The sequence below is a fragment of the Lissotriton vulgaris genome, chromosome 1_1 (genome assembly GCF_964263255.1).
Source record: "Lissotriton vulgaris chromosome 1_1, aLisVul1.2, whole genome shotgun sequence".
NCBI classification, from domain to species: Eukaryota; Metazoa; Chordata; class Amphibia; order Caudata; family Salamandridae; genus Lissotriton; species Lissotriton vulgaris.
Genome location: NC_141685.1, coordinates 987,587,503 through 987,606,358, shown reverse-complemented (window position 1 = coordinate 987,606,358; position 18,856 = coordinate 987,587,503). Strand labels below are relative to the sequence as shown.

The following is an 18,856-nucleotide window of genomic DNA, read 5'->3' as shown; positions in this document are numbered from 1 at the left end:
GCATTGCCGGCTCAGCTGGAAAGTTGGGGGTAGCCTTTTTAACGTCCTGTCTCAATCGCACACACAGAAACAATTGCATTGGTGTGGGCTGGCAATCCCGGAAAAAAGCTTCAAGTATACAGAAAGTTCAATTTTCATGCATGTCTTTCCATGTCAGTTTCTCGATCTTCCGAAGCATTTGTCGGCAGCCCACTTCGTGTGCTACTGGGAGGTCTGGGTGATGTGGTATTCCCAGCAGAGGGGAGTAGAGCATAGATGCTTTTAGCCGTTGGGCAATTTTTTGCCAGGCTGCGTTCGTACAGTCTACTGTCGTCAGGTCTTTACCCCTCGAGTGCTTGGTGGAACCCAGGAATGCCGTGGTCAGAACAATATGCATGTATCCCTGTTCCACAGCCAAGTGCAGCATATATGGTGGCGGTCGTATCCAATATGCTATAAAGTGTGCTTGGGTGCAGTAAAAATAGAGTCCCATGTCAGGTGCTTCGAATCCCCCTCTAGCAAAGGGCTGGGCCAAAAGTTCCCATTTCATCCTGGGCTGCACCAGATGCCAGTGTTAGTTAACTAAGGGCCAGATGTACAACCATACCATTTTGCGAGTCATAAATTGCAATGTTTTGCGACACGCAAAATGGATTGCACAACAGTGTCTAAGACACTGTTTGCGATTCTCAAATGGGTCGTAAGGGACCTGCCTAGTTAACATTTATGAGGCAGGTCACAAATTGTGACCCATTGGTAATGGCCTGCAAATAAAGGGATGGTGGCCTGTTAGGTATAGGAGACCCACATGCCTGTGTTTGATTTTTCAATAAAGCAACTTTTTTTTTCAAATGCAGCCAGTTTCCCTTAAAGGAAAACTGGAGGAGTTTTAAAAAAAAAAAATGAACATTTGGAATTTTATTTTTTAAGGGCAAGCAGTGGTCCCTGGGACCACTGCCTGCTCTTAAGCATATTTTTGCACCCATTCAAAAGAGGAAGGGGTTCCCTTGGGACTTCCTGTTTGCGAGCGGCAAACTTAGTGTTTTGCGACCTAAACAATTGTACATACCATTCTGACTGGCTGTAAGAAAGGGTCACCCTTGACACGCCCCTTCCTAAAAGCGACTCGCAAACACTATTTTGCAAGTCACCTAGTCGCAAAAAAGCGTTAGTACATACCACCACCCTTTTTTTGCAGTCGCAAACAGCCAATTTCTCGTTTGTGACTGCAAAAAACGGTCATAGAAAAGGCCCAAGGAGGCAAGGATCATGTGCACCCTATATATGGGCTCGATTCTGGTTATACATGTAGCAAACATTTAGTCTAGTTAATCAAAGGTTTTTTGTACAGCAGAAATGGTGAACTTGCATATTTGAAGGTGCTCTCATATGTGAAAGAAAAAGGCGGCTTCATAAGAAAATATTTGCCTAGGATCACACATTTTGAGATCAGTTTATGGGTCAAGTGCATTACAGTTAGGTCGAGTAGATTATTCAAATTACTAGACCAGCAGTTCTAGTATCATTTTTATGATTTTGAGCCCTATTGATGCAATCTGTGCAATAGTTGCAGGACGTGAGAGGAAAAAAAATCCTGCTTTATGTCGCCGCTTAGGAGCCATCAGAATAAATATCATGGGGGAAGGGGAGGGGGGGGGGGGCTGGAACATCTCCAAGGATAAAGGTACTGGTGCTACTGGAGGAAAATTGTAACAAAAAATCCCATAAAACCTTACTGACAGCACATTCCCTAGCGGCGATAGGCATGGATATGAACTGCTGGAATTTTCCTTTTTCTCCTGCTGCAAACAGTTCTGCTAGTGTGTTTATACCAGGGACCATTCTACTACTTTGAGAGAACTGTGCGCTTAACTCACATGAATATGGTCTGTACTACCTTCAAGAACGGGTAAGAAACACCACCCCCATGCAACCTTTTAGTTAGTTGAAATTTGTACTTATCTTAGACTTACTAAAGACCCTGTATGGTGCAATCCCCTCTGAAGAAACCATGCTCCCATGGTCATGACAAAGGCCAAAGTGGCATTCTATCACTCTCTCAGGGCCACTATCTACAGTAGGACAGACACGGGGAGGATGTATTAGGATATGACATTGTGCAGTGTTCCTTTTGGATTTCTCCAGGGAAAAGGTAGGGGTGGTAGCTGGCGCAGTGACCAGCAAACACTCTAGGGTAGTCTGAGCCTTCATAATCATAACGTAACTCATTCTGAATATCTGTGATGGATGGACTCTGTCTGGAGGACCATACAGACACAAATAATGGCAGACTGATTGATGCCTGTTACCATGGGATGAATAAAAGACCCTCTAAGCTCTACCTGGGGATGTTCAATATCATTTCAAGGACCATCTGAACTGCTAAGTGTCAGGATTGTAGGGTGGCGGAAGGGGTTGACTGGTGGGCCAGGGGATGTCAAGCTCGCACAAAACAGACACAGGTTAGAGGGTTGCAAATGCCCACATAGACTATGCACAGTGCCAACCCCCTGCCCCTATGACGCACCCCTTTCATCACTCCCTCTTGACCTGTCCGCTGACATACCCAGGTTTAAAACTGGGTGCTCAGTAAACAAACCCTTACATCAGAGTTTAGTCTCACAGCAAACTCAGATGTAAGATTACCTAAGGGTATTTAGAGTGAGCTATGTTAGAGGAAGCCCCAACCTAAGGTCTTGGCTGTTTTGAACCCTCCCAATTTTCATCCTCCCCACACCACAGTGAGGCTTTGTTGATAAGGCTTTAACATGCTTTGTTGCTTATAATAGGAATATTCCAGAAAGAATACAGAAAAAAACACAGATGAACGAATGTGACCTGGACACAAGTAGGCATGTGCTTGCCCACTCTACCAGGGCTCCTTTTCCTGATGAAACTGACCTGTGCTCTGCAAAGACTGCCTGCTGCCTAGCATTTCTTAACTATAAAGGAAAGGGACAAGTCACATAAGTAAAACTGAGCAGGCTTGTGTTACAGACACCAGAGTCAAAGCTCCACAATAAGTAGTGCAAACTTCCCTATGCAAAGAACTAAGGTACAGTTGAACTATCATATACACCACACTACGAGAGCAGCAATTGTCTGTCACTCCCTTTCGTCCCCAACATCCACGATATCTCCTAGATAATGTCATTTGTGTTCAATGTGGGATCCACAGTGTCTGACCTTCCTCCGCTTTCCCAATGTAAACAATTGGCCCACCAACCACCTCCGAAATAGGATCCTCAAACTGTTGCCACAAATCTTCGAGATCAATAGGGAGAGGAATTCAAACATCTTGGGTTTGATGAACAGGATGGATTGTAAAAGGAAAGACTTGGGAGGTAAGAACCATTTGGGAAGGGGAGAGCAAACCTGTAACAGAGCATTAGGAGACAGTAAACCACTTGAGGTTTTTGATTTCCCTGCACATACAGCTTGGGTATATCCTCAGAAAACACACAAATTTACAACACCCACTAATAAAGGAAGTAGTGGGCACCTCAGTGGTAAAGTTAGGATTTACGATTACAGAAGGGTAGCTTCACTTACATGTTTGCAACAGTGATTTTTCCTGGGTGAGCTTTGGTTTAGATTTGAAATGCAGCTCAGACTGAATGTACGCCTTGGGCTTTAGCTCTCCTGACTGAATCATCCTTTCCTCTTGCAGAGGCCTTTTCATGGAGAGTGGCGTGAAAAAGGGTCCATGGGGCTTGCCACCAACCAAGGAAAGCTGGATGTCCCGGTTTATAGTAGAGGTGCCAGGATGTTGTTGGATTGGCCTGCCAGGTCTCCCCCCCATAGGGGACATTGGCATCATCTGGAGAACTTTCCCAGAGGAGTTTGGGCTAAGTCCCTCGTCTCTATGTGGCTTGGCATGTAGTAATGTAGGTGATCGTTGGAGCGGAGACTCCGGACTGGCTGTGTTGGGCTCTTTCTTGATTAGGAAAGGTTTAGCTTTTTTCTGCAGAAGCTCCCTCAGTGTGTCAATAGGAGAGCCATTGACAGACCACTCAGTCACTCCCATCTGGCGAAGGTGGGAGCGTGCATGACTGGAAAGACCTTTGCGGTTCTCAAAGTACTCCCCACAGAATTCACAACGGATATCACGCACTGGCTCCACACGCGATGCTGTGAAAGAAAAGTAAAAACTGTTTAGTTTTTAAATTAAGACATGTGCAGACCCAGGCTTACGGGCATGAATGTTAAGAACCTTTAGTCCAGTGCAACTACCAAAAACTGTGCTATACGTTATTTATATACAAATATGCATATGTGCTAGAGCTAAAGTGCAACAACAAACGTTCACGAATAACATTCACTCAAGTGCTTAGTTACTGGTACAAGGTTTTGCATTTGTTCTTTCGCATCACAATAAGGGCAGCAGATATTGCAACTGTCCCACTCCATTGAAAAAACATGCATTTAAAAATGAAGAAAAGAGGGAGGCATTCTGACCCTTGCGTACAACGGCATGCACAGAGGTTGCTATACATGTTAAGTCAAAGAAGAGGAATTGAAAATAAAGGGGCAAGACTACTTGCGTTCATAACATTGGCCCAGTCTCTGCAAAGCAAAAGGCTGCAGACAATGATGCCCAACCCATTCCCCCCTTCAATCCCTCCTACACCCCCATGTTTCCAACATCTGATATTTATTGGCCTAGGACTAAACCGGGCCCCTCAGGGGCTGGACAACCGCCAACTCCATGGTGCAAGGGCCTTTGCTAGATCTTGGTCCAGAAAGAGTGCTTTTTGTAATTTGGTGAAAATCTGTTCAGTAGTTTTGGAGTTATTAAAGAAAAAGGAGTAGTTTCTGTCCTGTAACTCCAGTTCTGTAGTAGGGGTATCTCTGTTATAGTCATAATCTAGTGAATAGTCCCGCCCATGTGCGTGGACCCCGGCAATCAAAAATAATCTCTTAAATTGTCAAATCATGCAGAAACTGCAAAGACACTAAAGAGGGAATTTAAAGAAATAATGCAGCCTATATCCACAGGCTACACTGTCCAGTACTTCAACTAGAAATTCCACCAAACACCACCACACACAACACAGCCTGCCCAGTTTCTACCATAGAGAAACTTGCCTCTACCAGTAAAAGACTCTGGAATGATAGAGAGGAAGGCATGGACAGAAAAGCCCCATAGGCTGCCATTATGTGGCTTAAATAGGATACTGTGCCTTTAAGAGAACTTTCCAGAACTTTCTCCCAGTATCCCAGAATGCACAGAAGGTTTTTTTACTTTCAGTTCTTTTTGAAGGCGTAGCACGCCAGACCTGTAGCATTCCGTACATGATTAATTATCTCCACTGGGGAGGAGGGCGGGCGCTTATGACTATAACAGAGATACCCCTACTACAGAACTGGAGTTACAGGACAGACACTCCTCCTTCTGTTGTAGGGGATCTCTGTGTATAGTCATAATCTAGTGAATAGAATGGCAAGCCCAACCCCACACCAAAGCGGCGGTGGTGAAAAGAAAGTAACACCACTATTGTGCGAACAAATTCCACAGCGAAGCATGCCCAACCTGAGCATCTGCCCTGGCATCAATGTCTAGACAGTAATGCTTAGCAAAGGTATGAACCGACTTCCAAGTGGCCGCCTTGCAGATCTCTGCAATCGGAACATTACGGAGTAAAGCTGTCGTGGCAGCTTTTCCCCTGGTGGAATGAGCCTTAGGTTTACCCCCTAAGGTCTTATTAGCTTTTTGGTAACACAACTGTATGCAGGACACAATCCACCTAGAGATGGACTGCTTAGAGGTAGCAAGACATGTCCTGACCGAACCATAATTGACAAACAATTGGTCTGACCTACGAATATCTTTGGTTTTATCCAGATAAAACTTCAACACCCTCCTAACATCCAGGGAATGTAATGTAAAGACCTTTCCGCTGGAGATGAAGGATTCTGAAAGAACGTAGGCAACGTTATGGTCTGGTTGACATGAAAATCAGAAATAACCTTGGGAAGAAATTTAGGGTGAGTACGCATAACCTTAGCAGCATGAAATACAGTATAAGGTTCTTGGCAACACAACGCCTGAATTTCACTCACCCTGCGGGCCGATGTAATGGCCACAAGGAACGCCGCCTTCCAGGACAGGTGCTGCAACGAAGCCTTATGAATAGGTTCAAAAGGCTCCTTCATCAATCTGGACAGCACCACATTCAATTTCCATGAAGGGGAAGGAAGCCTGACAAGAGGGAACACTTTCTTCAAGCCTTCCAAAAAATCTTTGATCACAAGGATCTGGAAGAAGGAAGTCTGTGAAGGGCATTTCCTGTAGGCAGTCAATGCAGCAAGATGAACCTTAATGGAATGAACATTAAGGCCAGACTGTGGCAAATGCAGAAGGTAGGGAAGGATTAACCCCTTCCAGGCTCATGACGAGCTGGGCTCGTCATGGTGTAGCCTCCTCGCACACTGATGACGAGCCCAGCTCGTCATGGAGCATGGGTTTTTTAAAATCTCAGCATAGAAGGAGAATTCAACTAGCGCGGATGTGGTTAAGTCTTCCTTGCACGTCGTCGGGTCATAGTTCTTAGACTGGCACCAGATACAGAACCTTTTCCACTTGTAAGCATAGGAAGTCCGAGTGGAAGGTCTCAGACTCCTTCAGTATGTCCATGCAATCTTCGGGCAGGAGCCATGCCGCCAAACTCAAGGACGAGAGGTTGGGGTGCAACATCTGCCCCCCGAACTTCGTGAGAAGGTCTGGCCTGCACGGCAGCCGTATGTGTGGAAGGAGAGACCGGTGTAGAAGGTCCGTGAACCACCACTGTCTGGGCCATTCCGGGGCAATCAGGATCATCCGTGCCCTGGACCGGGACAGCTTCACGAGCACCGCTGGAATCAGGGGAATGGGCGGAAAAGCGTAAACAAAGCTGTTCGACCAGTTGATCCAGAGTGCATTCCCCAGCGTCCCTTGCTGGTAGTACCTGGAGGCGAAGTCTCGGCATTTCCTGTTTTCGGCGGTGGCTAACAGATCTACGTCTGGAGTCCCCCACCTTTCGAAGACTTCTCCTAGTACGTCTTAGTTTATGACCCATTCGTGGTTTTCCTGAATCAGTCTGCTCAGTGCGTCTGCCTGAACATTCTGCCCACCTGGTAGATGGGTAGCCGTTATTGTCAATCCTCTGGCCAGAAGCCAGCACCAGATCGTCTGCGCCTCCCGAGACAGGGTGCGTGATCTCGACCCCCCCCGCTTGTTGAGGTAATACATCGTGGTCGTATTGTCCGTCTGTACAAGCAGAGAGTTGGTCTGGAAGGACGGATGAAAGGCCTTCAGTGCCAAGTGAACAGCTCTGAGTTCCAGGAAGTTGATATGGTAAGTGGACTCCATCTGGGACCACGTTCCTTGAATCTGTAAGTCTCCCGAATGCACTCCCCAGCCTTGGAGAGAAGCATCAGTCACGATAGTCTGAGTAGGAATGTCCTTGTGGAAGGGAACCCCTCTGAGGAGATTCTCCGCTGAACACCACCACTTCAGAGACTGAAGAGCATGCAGAGACCGTCGTATCTTGTCATCCCAAGATCCTTTCCTCTGGTCCCATTAGTCCTCCATGTACTCCTGCAGAGGTCTCATGTGTAGTCGTGCATGAGGCGTGAGGAAAATACAAGCGGCCATCGACCCAAGTAGAGAAGACACCGTCCTCACTGTTTTAGATGGAGCGGTCATAAGAGCCTGAGCCTTCCGAAGGATCGATCGCCGTCGCTCCTCCGAAGGAGACAGGCTTGCTGACAGCGTATTGATGGTGGCTCCCAAGTATTGAATGCACTGGACCGGGATCGGGACAGACTTGGATAAGTTGATGTGCAACCCCAACTTGTTCAAGAGAACGCACGTCTTCTGGAAGTCTGCCTGAGCTTCCGAGAAGGAGGAGGCCTTGATCAACCAATCGTCCAGGTACGGGTAGACAAACACCTTGTTCTTCCTGAGGTGTGCTGCTACCACTGCCATGCACTTCGATGTCCTGGGCGCAGATTTCAGCCCGAATGGCAGCACTGTGTATTGATAATGGTTGGTGCCTACTTGAAATCGCAGGAACTTCCTGTGTTTGTACGCGATGGGCACGTGGAAGTACGCATCCTGTAGGTCTATGGCACAAAGCCAGTCCCCCTGTTGCAACTGAGGAAAAATCTGATGCAACGACAGCATGTGAAACTTTTCTCTGCGAATCCACTTGTTTGCCTGCCGCAAGTCCAGAATGGGCCTGAACTCGTTCTTGTCCTTCTTGCGAACCAGGAAGAACCGGGAGTACAGACCTCTTCCTCTTAGAGACAGAGGTACGTCTTCTATCGCCCTTTTCCTTAACAGGATATCGGCCTCCGCCTGGAGCTCGCGCAGTTGATACTGCGAGCTGACCGGAGGGATCGCTGGAAGAGGGCTGATGAACCGAAGACTGTATCCATTGCAAACAATATTCAGCACCCACTTGTCCTGAGTAATTTTTCTCCACTCTGCCAGAAAAAATTGAACGCTTCCCCCCACCGGAGCGGGTAACGGATGAAGGGGAAGTAACCGCTCAGGGTCGAGACCCGGCCGGGCCCTTGTTCGCGGTAGAGGACTGTTGTCTCCCTCTACCCTTCTGACGTTTCTGGAAGGGTCTCCGGAACTGCTGCTGTTGCTGCTGTCCCGAAGACTGCCCCCGTCCTCTTCCTTGCGCGCCGTAGCGCCTCTGGAAAGGCCTGAAGGATTTCTTCTCTTTGGGCTTCTCCAAGCCCACAGCCGTCAGGGTCTCCGCCTCCGCCTTCATGCGGGCCATCTCATCATCTGCGTGTTTTCCGAATAGGGTCTCCCCGGAAAAGGGCAGATTGGCCACCCGCTGCTGGGCCTCCGGCTTGAGTGATGTGAGCCGTAGCCAGGCATGCCGCCGCGGATTGATTCCATGGCAGTAACCATGTGCGGCCAACAGGGAGGCGTCCGCCGCTGCACTGATCACCTGGTTAGATACCAACATCCTTTCCTTGAGGATCTCCTCCCTCCTGTCTCTCGGTAGCAGTTCCACGAACTGTTGTAGGGAGTCCCACAGCGCCCGGTCGTAACGGCCCAGCAGAGCTGTATCGCTGGCAGCCTTCATGGCTGCAGAAGCGGTCCCACACACTTTCCTTCCCGCCGAGTCGATCCATCGACTCTCTTTATCTGGCGGCACGGTTGATGGGGAGGTAGAATGCAATTTCCTGGCCGCCGTCACTATCACTGAATCCGGTACCGGATCCATTCTCAGAAAGGCAGGGTCCGAATCCGGGGCCCTGTACTTCTTTAGAAGCCGGGACGGAGCGGCCTTCACCACCGCTGGCGTGAGGAACAGCTCCTCCGCAGGTTCCTTCAATCCAGGTACCAGAGGCAGAAGAGGACGAGACAAGTGCTTCTTGTGAAGCGTCTCGAATATCAAGGACGTCGTAGGTGTTGGAGCCGTCACCGTGATACCCAACTTCGCAGCCCCCCCTCAGGAGTACTTCCTGGAATGTGGCAATGTCGTCCACTGGAGAATTCCTGGTCTCAGGGGAGTCCGATAAGGTCGGCGAGTAGGAATGGGTCCTGGAAGAGTCCGTGCGGGACCTAGACCCCCGCCTCCTATGGCGCCGCCTTGATCTGGTGGAGGATCTATGACGACTCCTTGATCTACCACTCCGTCCGGAGCGTGAACGGGACCTCCTCGGCCGAGGACGATCCACCCGGCCCACCGGAACGGGTGACTTGGGTTTGGACGGAGCCTTCGGTCTAGGTGTACCCTTGGGAGGCGACGGAAACTTAGGTAATGAAGTCGACCTCGGTGGAACCGGAGGTGGCTTCTCAGGCAACCCTGATCCAGGCTGAGGTGGAGGCAACGGAGGAGGAGTAGGCGTCCTCGGAGGGGGACCCCTCGGTAACTGAGGAGGGGGAGTCACCTTCCCCGACAGGGTATACACCTCGGAATACACCGAGTGAGGCGAACCCCCTTCTTTTCCAGCCCGGGACGCAGGGGAACCTCCCACGGCGTCAGGTCTCCTTCCACCTCTTTTCGGCGTCGAACGGCGACCAGATGGCGAGCGTCGGCCCCTGGACGTCTAGCATCTCTTCCTCGGCGTTGATGCCTTCGCCTCGACGGCGATCCTCGACGGAGACCTCCTGTGCCTCGACGGCAGCCTCCTGTGCCTCGACGGCAGCCTCCTGTGCCTCGACGGCAGCCTCCTGTGCCTCGACGGCAGCCTCCTGTGCCTCGACGGCAGCCTCCTGTGCCTCGACGGCAGCCTCCTGTGCCTCGACGGCAGCCTCCTGTGCCTCGACGGCAGCCTCCTGTGCCTCGACGGCAGCCTCCTGTGCCTCGACGGCAGCCTCCTGTGCCTCGACGGCAGCCTCCTGTGCCTCGACGGCAGCCTCCTGTGCCTCGACGGCAGCCTCCTGTGCCTCGACGGCAGCCTCCTGTGCCTCGACGGCAGCCTCCTGTGCCTCGACGGCAGCCTCCTGTGCCTCGACGGCAGCCTCCTGTGCCTCGACGGCAGCCTCCTGTGCCTCGACGGCAGCCTCCTGTGCCTCGACGGCAGCCTCCTGTGCCTCGACGGCAGCCTCCTGTGCCTCGACGGCAGCCTCCTGTGCCTCGACGGCAGCCTCCTGTGCCTCGACGGCAGCCTCCTGTGCCTCGACGGCAGCCTCCTGTGCCTCGACGGCAGCCTCCTGTGCCTCGACGGCAGCCTCCTGTGCCTCGACGGCAGCCTCCTGTGCCTCGACGGCGGCCTCCTGTGCCACGACGGCGGCCTCCTGTGCCTCGACGGCGGCCTCCTGTGCCTCGACGGCGGCCTCCCGTGCTTAGACGGCGACCTGTGCCTCGACGGCGACCTTGACGGCGGGGACCTCATCGACGACGTCCGCCTCCTCTTCGCCGACGGCGGTACCGCCTCGACGGCGAGCGCAGACGCCTGGTTTGTCGACGTCGATCGCGACGTCGATGAAACAGTCACCGGGGACTTCGAAGGTCTTGTGACATTCCTCGACGCCGAGCGTCGACGTCGTTTCGTCTCCGACGATGGGGAACAGACCGCAGTCATTCCTCTCGACGCCGTAGTGGGCGCAATGGATCCAGACGGAGAATGGAGACGTTTGCTGGTCTTCCTGCCCCTGGGGAGCCCCGCAAAGGCCTCAGCATGGGCAGAAGAAGCCCCTTCAGACCCACCTTGTGCCTTCAGTCTTCTTTCCTCGAGACCCTGAAGTCTGATCTTCCTTTCCCTCAGGGTCCTTCCAGAGAAGCCTTGGCAGATAACACTCCTCTGGAACATGGGAAGCTGGAAGGCAGAGGATACACACCTCATGGTGGTCCGACCTGGCCTTTCTCCTGGAGCACTCCGGGCATTTGTCCAATAATGCAGGCATATTCGACAAAAAACAGTGAGAAAACCAAGAAGAAAAGCCCCACAGTACAATAAAGTACTAAATCTGTGAAAAATAGTGAAAAAAAACCAAATAATTCCCAAAAAGGGAGAGCTCAATGCTCCAGGGTCCTGCTAGCAGGAGCCGGAAAAAAAGAACTCAAAGTATAAGGGACCTGCAGGGCATTCTGGGATACTGTGAAGTTCTGGAAAGTTCTCTTAAAGGCACAGTATCCTGTTCTGAGCCACATAATGGCACCCTATGGGGCTTGTCTGTCCATGTCTTCCTCTCTATCATTCCAGAGGGGTTTTTGCTGAAGGCAAGGGAAATTTGGACAGGCTTTGCTGTTTGTGGATTTTTGGTGGAATTTCTAGTTGAAGTACTGGACGGTGTAGCCTGTTTATAGGCTGCATTATATGTCTTTAAATTCTCTCTCCTAAGTGTCTGTGCAGTTCTGCATTTTTTCGACACAGATTATTTTTGATTGCTCCGGTGTCCACGGACATGGGCGGGACTATTCACTAGATTATGACTATACACAGAGATCCCCTACTACAGAAGCCAACTTGCGTAAGATGGGCATTTCAGGTTCTCCGGGGTTGCAAAGAGATCCAGAGACGGAAGACCCCACCGTTGAAAAACTAGGTCGAGAGTTTTTTGATGCAACTCCCACTCGTGGGTCAACGACGTGGATCTGCTGAGGGAATCCACCAGGATGTTGTAGATGCCTGGTAGATGTACTGCAGTCAGGGTAACTTGATGTCGGATTGCCCAATCCCAGATCGACTGAGCCAGCCGAGACAAGAGTGGAGACCTGGTTCCGGCCTGCTTGTTGACATAGTGTATACTGGTGGTATTGTCCGTCTGAATGAGCACCGACTCCCCTTGAATCACAGGATGGAACGACTTGAGTGCCAGAAAAATGGCCATCAACTCCAGCCTGTTGATGTGCAAAAACGTTGAAGGAGAGTCCATTTGCCTTTGATGGAGAGGCCTTGAAGGTGAGAACCCCAGCATTCTAAGGAGGCGTCCGTTAGAGTGAGTTCTGGAGCGGTGGAGAGGAAAGAAGTCCCTGTTGCAAGGTTGGATGGCTGCGCCCACCACTGGAGAGCTGCTCTCATGCGAGCGGTGACACTGACGGGGTCGTTGAAAGAACCGGTGACCTGACACCACTGTACAACCAATTCCTCTTGAATGGGGAGAGTCCGAAGCCTGCAATTTGGGATCAGCGCTGCAAGACGATGCCATCCCCAGAAATGACTTTAAGATCCGGACTGAAACAGACTGTTTTTCCCGAATCAGACACACCAAGCGGAGGATTTTTTGTTGACGCTCTTGTGACACGAATGCCTTGACAAGCGTTGTGTCTAAAGTGGCTCCCAGAAAGTTCCTGCAGGGAGCTGGGTCGACCTGGGACTTGTCGGCATTGATTGAGAGGCTGAGGGAGCGTAACACGTCCTGACAAAGGCGAGCGTCTTGAAGCAGCTGGTTGCGTGACTGACGAGGAGGCAGTCGTGCAGGTATGGAAAGATTTGAACGTCCTGGAGACTTAGGTAAGCCACCACTGGAGCCAATACTTTCGTGAAGACACGAGGGGCGGATCGGAGGCCGAAAGGCAACACCTTGAACTGGAAGTCTCTCCATCCCACCCGGAAGCGTATGTACTTCCAATGCCATGGAAGAATTGGAACATGGAAGTAAGCATCCTGGAGGTCGATGGTGGTCATTAAGTCGCCCATGGAGAGAAGACGCAAGATCTCTACGAGTGAAAGTATGCAGAAGGATTGGCTCTTGAGATACCGGTTGAGTGCTCGCAAACCCAGGATTGGTCGCCAGTCTCCTGTCTTCTTGAGTATTAGGAAAAAAACGGGAATAGAATCCCTTTCCCCTCAGACTTGGGAACCACTAACACGGCACCTTTTTTGATTAGAAGACAAACTTGATGGAAAAGCTCCTTGAGGTAGGGAGGAGGCGGGCCAGACAGTGGGAGTGGGAGGAGGAATCTTGACGAATTCTAGAGCATGGCCCTTCGCTACAATGTCCAGAACCCAGCGGTCCAAGGTGATGGAGGACCACTGATAAGAGAACCGGGAGATTCGACCTCTAACACTTGGGGGGATAAATAAGTCATTGACGTTTGGGAGTGGATCCTCTATATGAAGACTTTCCCCTGTAGGATTTTGAAGACTGCTGCCGGGTGTACTACTGTTTGTTGGAGGGGTAACGTGGATTACCCTGGTGGTAGGAGCGATATTGAGTGCTTCCTCCACGAAAAGTTGGAGGTGCCGCGTCCGCATGCACCACGAAAAGGTTGCTTTCTAAACTGTAAAGTCCCCAGTGAGCGAGCAGTATCAGTGTCCTTCATGGACTGTAATGCCTCGACATGCGCCCCAAAAAGCGACTCGCCGTCATACGGCATATCAAGGATTTTTGCCTGTACTTCCTAGCGGAAAGAGGTGGACCGTAACCAACCCTGCCTCTGCAAGACCGCTGCCCCAGCAAGCTGACGAAAGCCAGTGCAAGCAATGTCAACTGCGCAGTCAATTTCTTCTGACGTTCTCTCTCTCCGTCCTGAAGAATCTTTAAGGCTTCCGCCTTGAAAGCGTCCGGGATGAGGGCCACCAGGGCAGACATGTCCAACCACATCTGGCGGTCGTCACGGCCTAAAATGGCTAAAGCATTAGTCTCCCTCACAGTAGTGGAGGCCATTATGGAAAACTTGCGTCCACGAAACGACTCTCCCGATCCGGAGGAGCCGTAATTGGAGAAGTTGGATAACATGTACGACGTTGTGCAGCCTGGGTGACCACTGAGTCAGGCTTTGCTTGTGCAACAAGTTACGTTGAAGATCCAAAGGGCGCCTTATATTTTTTCTCAAGGCGAGGCAGTTGTGCCGGTATTGAATTTGGAGTTTACATTAATTTCACTCCTTCATTCCAAATGAAATCTATGATGGGTATGGTATGGACTTGCTTGAACGGTTGATTTTTTAAAATCGTACAGGAAACAGTCCTCCTCCCTCTGGGCGGTTTGAAGCGTTGAGCCGCTCTATCCATCAGCTGATGGAAACTTGCAATGTCCACCGGAGGAGAATCCCCAGGCGTCACCGGAGGAGGGGAAGGCGTCGGGATTTGATAGTCGTCCCACTCAGTCAAGTGGGTGGTGTCTTCATCATAGTCATTGTGAACTTCTCCATCTTCACGTTGTGGAAGGACGTCGTCATAGTCATCAGCGTATAACCTTAGTGTGTATTATAACTGACTTCTGAACCTGAGGGGAAGGCGTTGGTGGCTGTGATAGTGGAACAGCGGCAGTAGCCGCAGGCGCATGTGGCATAGGCGAACCCTGTTGAGAGGGCGGGAAACGCCGGTTGTAGTCATCCAACATATGCTGGAAATTGGAGATGAGGGACAGAGGCAGTGTCGCAGTTGGAACCTGCACAGAACGTTTCTCTGCCTGAGAATATTGGTCGTCATCATCTTTCACCATAGTCCTGGCATTTGATAATTAAATCCGAAGGACTGCGTGCCACTCTGAAGGAATCATCCACATCATTGTCAGAATCAGAGTCCTGCTCAGATCCAGTGGCAAACAAGGGCGAGGGAGGCTGTGGATCACTTGGGATGGACAGCTGGTCAACTGGCCGCTTGCGACGTTGGTGCAAGGGGGTCGACGGTTGATAAGCCAGACCCGGTGGAAGAGAAAGGCACCAAAGGCAAAGAAGCAAAAGAAGATGGAACCGTCGTCGACGATGTAGTCGATGGTGCAGATGGCGATTATGGCATTGGCGTCGACTGAGTCGCTGCAGAAGGATCCTCTGTCGACGGGGCCGCCGCCAACTGAACCATCGTCGGCGATACGGTAGTCTACGGAGTCGTCGCCGTTGATGAAGCCGCCGTCGATTGAGTAGTCGTCGACGGGACCGACGAAGAAGAATTCTTTAGAACTTTCGCCGACAATGATTTTGCTGATGACGAAATAGATTTCTCTTAGTCGACGACGAAGCAATAGGTATCCTGGACAGAACAGTCTTAAAGCTAAGTGATACCTTCATCGACATGGATGACCTCTATGTTGTCGTCGTCGACGATCCGGAGGCTGTCGTCGTCGTCACTGTCGCAGTCGGTGATCCGGAGACGGCAGACCTCATCGTCGGGACGATAGTCGACTCTCCCGTCGATGAAGAAACATGTTTCGGAGCAGAAACATGATGGGAAGCAGCAGAAGACGCCCGAGAGCCAGGCCCAGGTCTAGACGTAGCAGGAGGTGGTGAGGACACTGCAGGAGTTTCTTCTTTTTCAGAAATGGAGAGGGCAATTCCTGCACACTACTACTCTTGGAGGCTGTGTTTGAAGGTCCAGACACCATGCTTTCTGCATCAGAAAGTGCTGAATCCATAAGTCTCTGGAGCCATAGGAGGAGACGGCCTTCTCGGTCCTTAAGGGTCTTTGTAGAGAAGGTTCTGCAAAATTTGCATTTACCAACCTCATGGTGGGAAGACAATAAATGCACTTCTTCTGGGGGTCCTCAGAGTAAAGACGTAATTTCCTACAAGAAGAACAAGGTCTAAATAAAGATTTCTTACTTGAAGACATGCTGAATTCACAGGAAACTTGAAGTTGAGAAAACTGAGCAGAGCTCAGGAAGACTCCCTTTACACGACGTGCGGTAGAAAATCTGAGAGACTGAGCTCTGAGGAGAAGGTTCTGGAGGGGAGCTGGCGCCCGATTGGCTGTATTTTGGACTATGACAGGAATATGTTACAAGTGTTTTCTCTCTCTACCATGTACTCCTATGTAGGAATTGTGTTTGGGTATTTACTATTTTTTCTAGTGTATATTTTATGTGTTATGTATTTACATACATATGTTATTAGTATGTTATTGCTATTTTATTTACCGTGGGACTCCCACTTAGACGACGGGGGATATTCAAGCATGTGAATCTATGAAAGACACCCTAATACTGGAGAAAATACGTTTTAGCAGTGTCCTGTGACAGGATACTTTTTGTCTATCATTTTGCCATTTTTTCAGGTTAAAGCACGTAGGTTGCAGACATCTTTCAAACATTTTGGTGACGTTATTTTCAGTGCTGCACATCTGCTTTGTCTCGGTAAAGAATTACTTTCTGTCTCGATTTTCTAACGTGTTAATTAACGTTGAATATTAATCCATGACATGCCATGACAACTGCTGCTTGAAAGGCGATGTCTGAATGCTCAATAGTCTGATTGAGATTAAAGGATGACAGGACTTTAGGTAAAAATGTAGGATTGGGTTTTAGGAGTACTCAGTCTTGATGCATTTGAAAGAAAGTCTTCTGTAGAATGAGCCCATCTATTTCACAAACTCTTCTCAATGAGGCAATTAGAACTAAAAAAGCAACCTTCCTTGAAAGGTACTGAGGTGGACAGGAAAGTAAAGACTCAAAAGGGGCCCCATGAGTCTAGTTAGTAGCACATTGAGATTCCAAACTGAAGCAGGTGGTGTTCTTGGTAGTATTATCCTTTTTAAACTTTCCATAACCGCTTTGACAACTAGAATTTAAAACAGTGTTCATTTTGTAGGTACGCAGCTGCAAGCGGAAAATGTATAGACGAGTAGGTTAGGCTCAAGATAGATAGATTGAACTGTCTAGGATCTGTGTGCCTGATTGTGCTTGATTTTGTGAGAGACGGTCCTCCTGCCTGTTGGTGAACTTCGAGAGGAACTACCAACAACTCAAGTAGGGTGGTAGACCATGGTTGTTTGCCCATGTGCGAGTTAATAGAATTAGGTTAAGAGGTTTCCCTAAGCTTTCTCACCACATATGAAAGTAGTGGGAGAGACGGAAAGGTGTAGGCAAATATACCTGACCAATTCATCCATAGGGTATTGCCCTGTGATTGTAGGTGATGAAACCTGGAGGGGACGTTTTGTGTTCTCTGCTGTTGCAAATATATCTATGCCGGGTGTTCCCAAGCTTGAAAGGATTGCTGAAGGACTTGTGGGTAGAGTCAATACTCATGGACTTGTTGCTGAGTCCTGCTCAAGAGGCCTGCAAAGTCGTGGTCTACTCCTGGAAGATATTCTGCCAGGAGGTAAATGTGATGTTACTGTTGCAAAGTCATCCTGTGCCCTGGCCACCCCCCTACTTTTTGCTGACTAGTACTGGTGATAACGGACTATGACTGGTCCTGGGCTCTGCCTAACCAGGCCAGAGGCCAGTGCTATGCTGAAGACACATGCAGAATACAGTGAAAACACCTACATACACTAGGGTACACTATGGATTAGGGAACCCGTGATTGGCATGACCTTCCCTCTAAGACCATGGTACATATAGGGCAGGGGGGTTGAAACTACCTTTAAATCCCTAGAATAGAATAGGGCAGGGCAGAGCAGTTTAGGGGCCAGCAGCCTTTTCTGCACTGGCATGTGTGCACTGCTGGAGCCTGAGGTCAGTTTAAAAACCAGCCATATGTTGCAGGACTGCTTTTGAAATGCAAATTGGGCCCAAACACGACGTCTGTGCTTAGAGGCACTTACAAATGAATGAACTACTATGTTTGGACATGGTAGGGACCACCCAGGACCTCCCCTAGGAGTTCCAGGGGTGGTGGGGGGGGGCGGGGGGGGGGGGGGGGGGTCAGGTACTTATAAGAAGAATCCTTATCAAAAAGGTTTGTATTTGCCCTGGGGTTAGTAAAATTGCACATTTCACTTCCCACATTGTTGTAAAGTTCTTCCTAAAATAGAATGTTGTGCTAGGAGCACTGTGAAATGAGGATCTGCAAAATTTGAATATATTTAGCACCCCTAAAGTCTTTCCTAGGTGTTCCAAGGCTGGGGTGTCCTGTTATTGGATAAATTGCACAGTTTTTTTCCCACTGCAAATCCCCAGCCCATAGGTTAACAGTGGAAAGGGTTATTTGATAACTGGAGAAAGAAAAGCCATAACACTAGAATTAAAGGACTCAGTGGAATGGTAATGATAAATCCAACAATATGGTATTGTTGAATTTCTTGTAAAAAAGAAGACAGATAGTTCTAAGACATTTGTGTCTGCTAGCCAAAATTCAACCTTGTACTGCTCTGCCCTGATTGGTCAGAGATAAGTGAGTATGGCTGCTTTGAGGAGGTGATGATTAATGACCCCTGGGGTTAGGAAGCCTCTTGGAGGAGGAGAAGTTGCTGGCCATAGGAATGCCAGGGGGACATGCAGTAAATCATGCTTTTCAAGGGAAGGGGGAGAAAAGCTAAAAACATCAATTTCATTTAGAACTCTACTTTGCCCAAGGCAGATACTAGGCTTAAGAAATGAATTAGGAGATGCAAGGGGGAGAGACTATGGAGATTTGCTATCCTATGGGTGTGTTTAGCCAGCTCTTCTCCCTCTGCTGAAAATTCAGACATTTAATTTTGGAAGAATTGTGGTTTCTGGGTTAGAATTTTGCCACGCTTTGGAGGAAGTGTTCATGCTCTGGGGTGTTGCCTTGCACCCCATTTGACTGGAGAGCCCTCCTGCTTGACCCCAGAG

At 49.6% G+C, this 18,856-nt stretch overlaps 1 protein-coding gene across 7 annotated transcripts in view; it reads right to left on the bottom strand.

Moving 5' to 3' along the window:
• WIZ (WIZ zinc finger) overlaps positions 1–18,856 on the bottom strand; it is a 778,954-nt gene that overhangs the window by 119,886 nt on the left and 640,212 nt on the right. For all 7 annotated transcript variants that reach the window (XM_086960680.1, XM_086960724.1, XM_086960697.1 and 4 more), the window contains one exon: positions 3,532–4,110. In XM_086960680.1, coding sequence (XP_086816806.1) covers positions 3,532–4,110 — 579 coding nt within the window. The remainder of the gene's footprint in view (positions 1–3,531; positions 4,111–18,856) is intronic.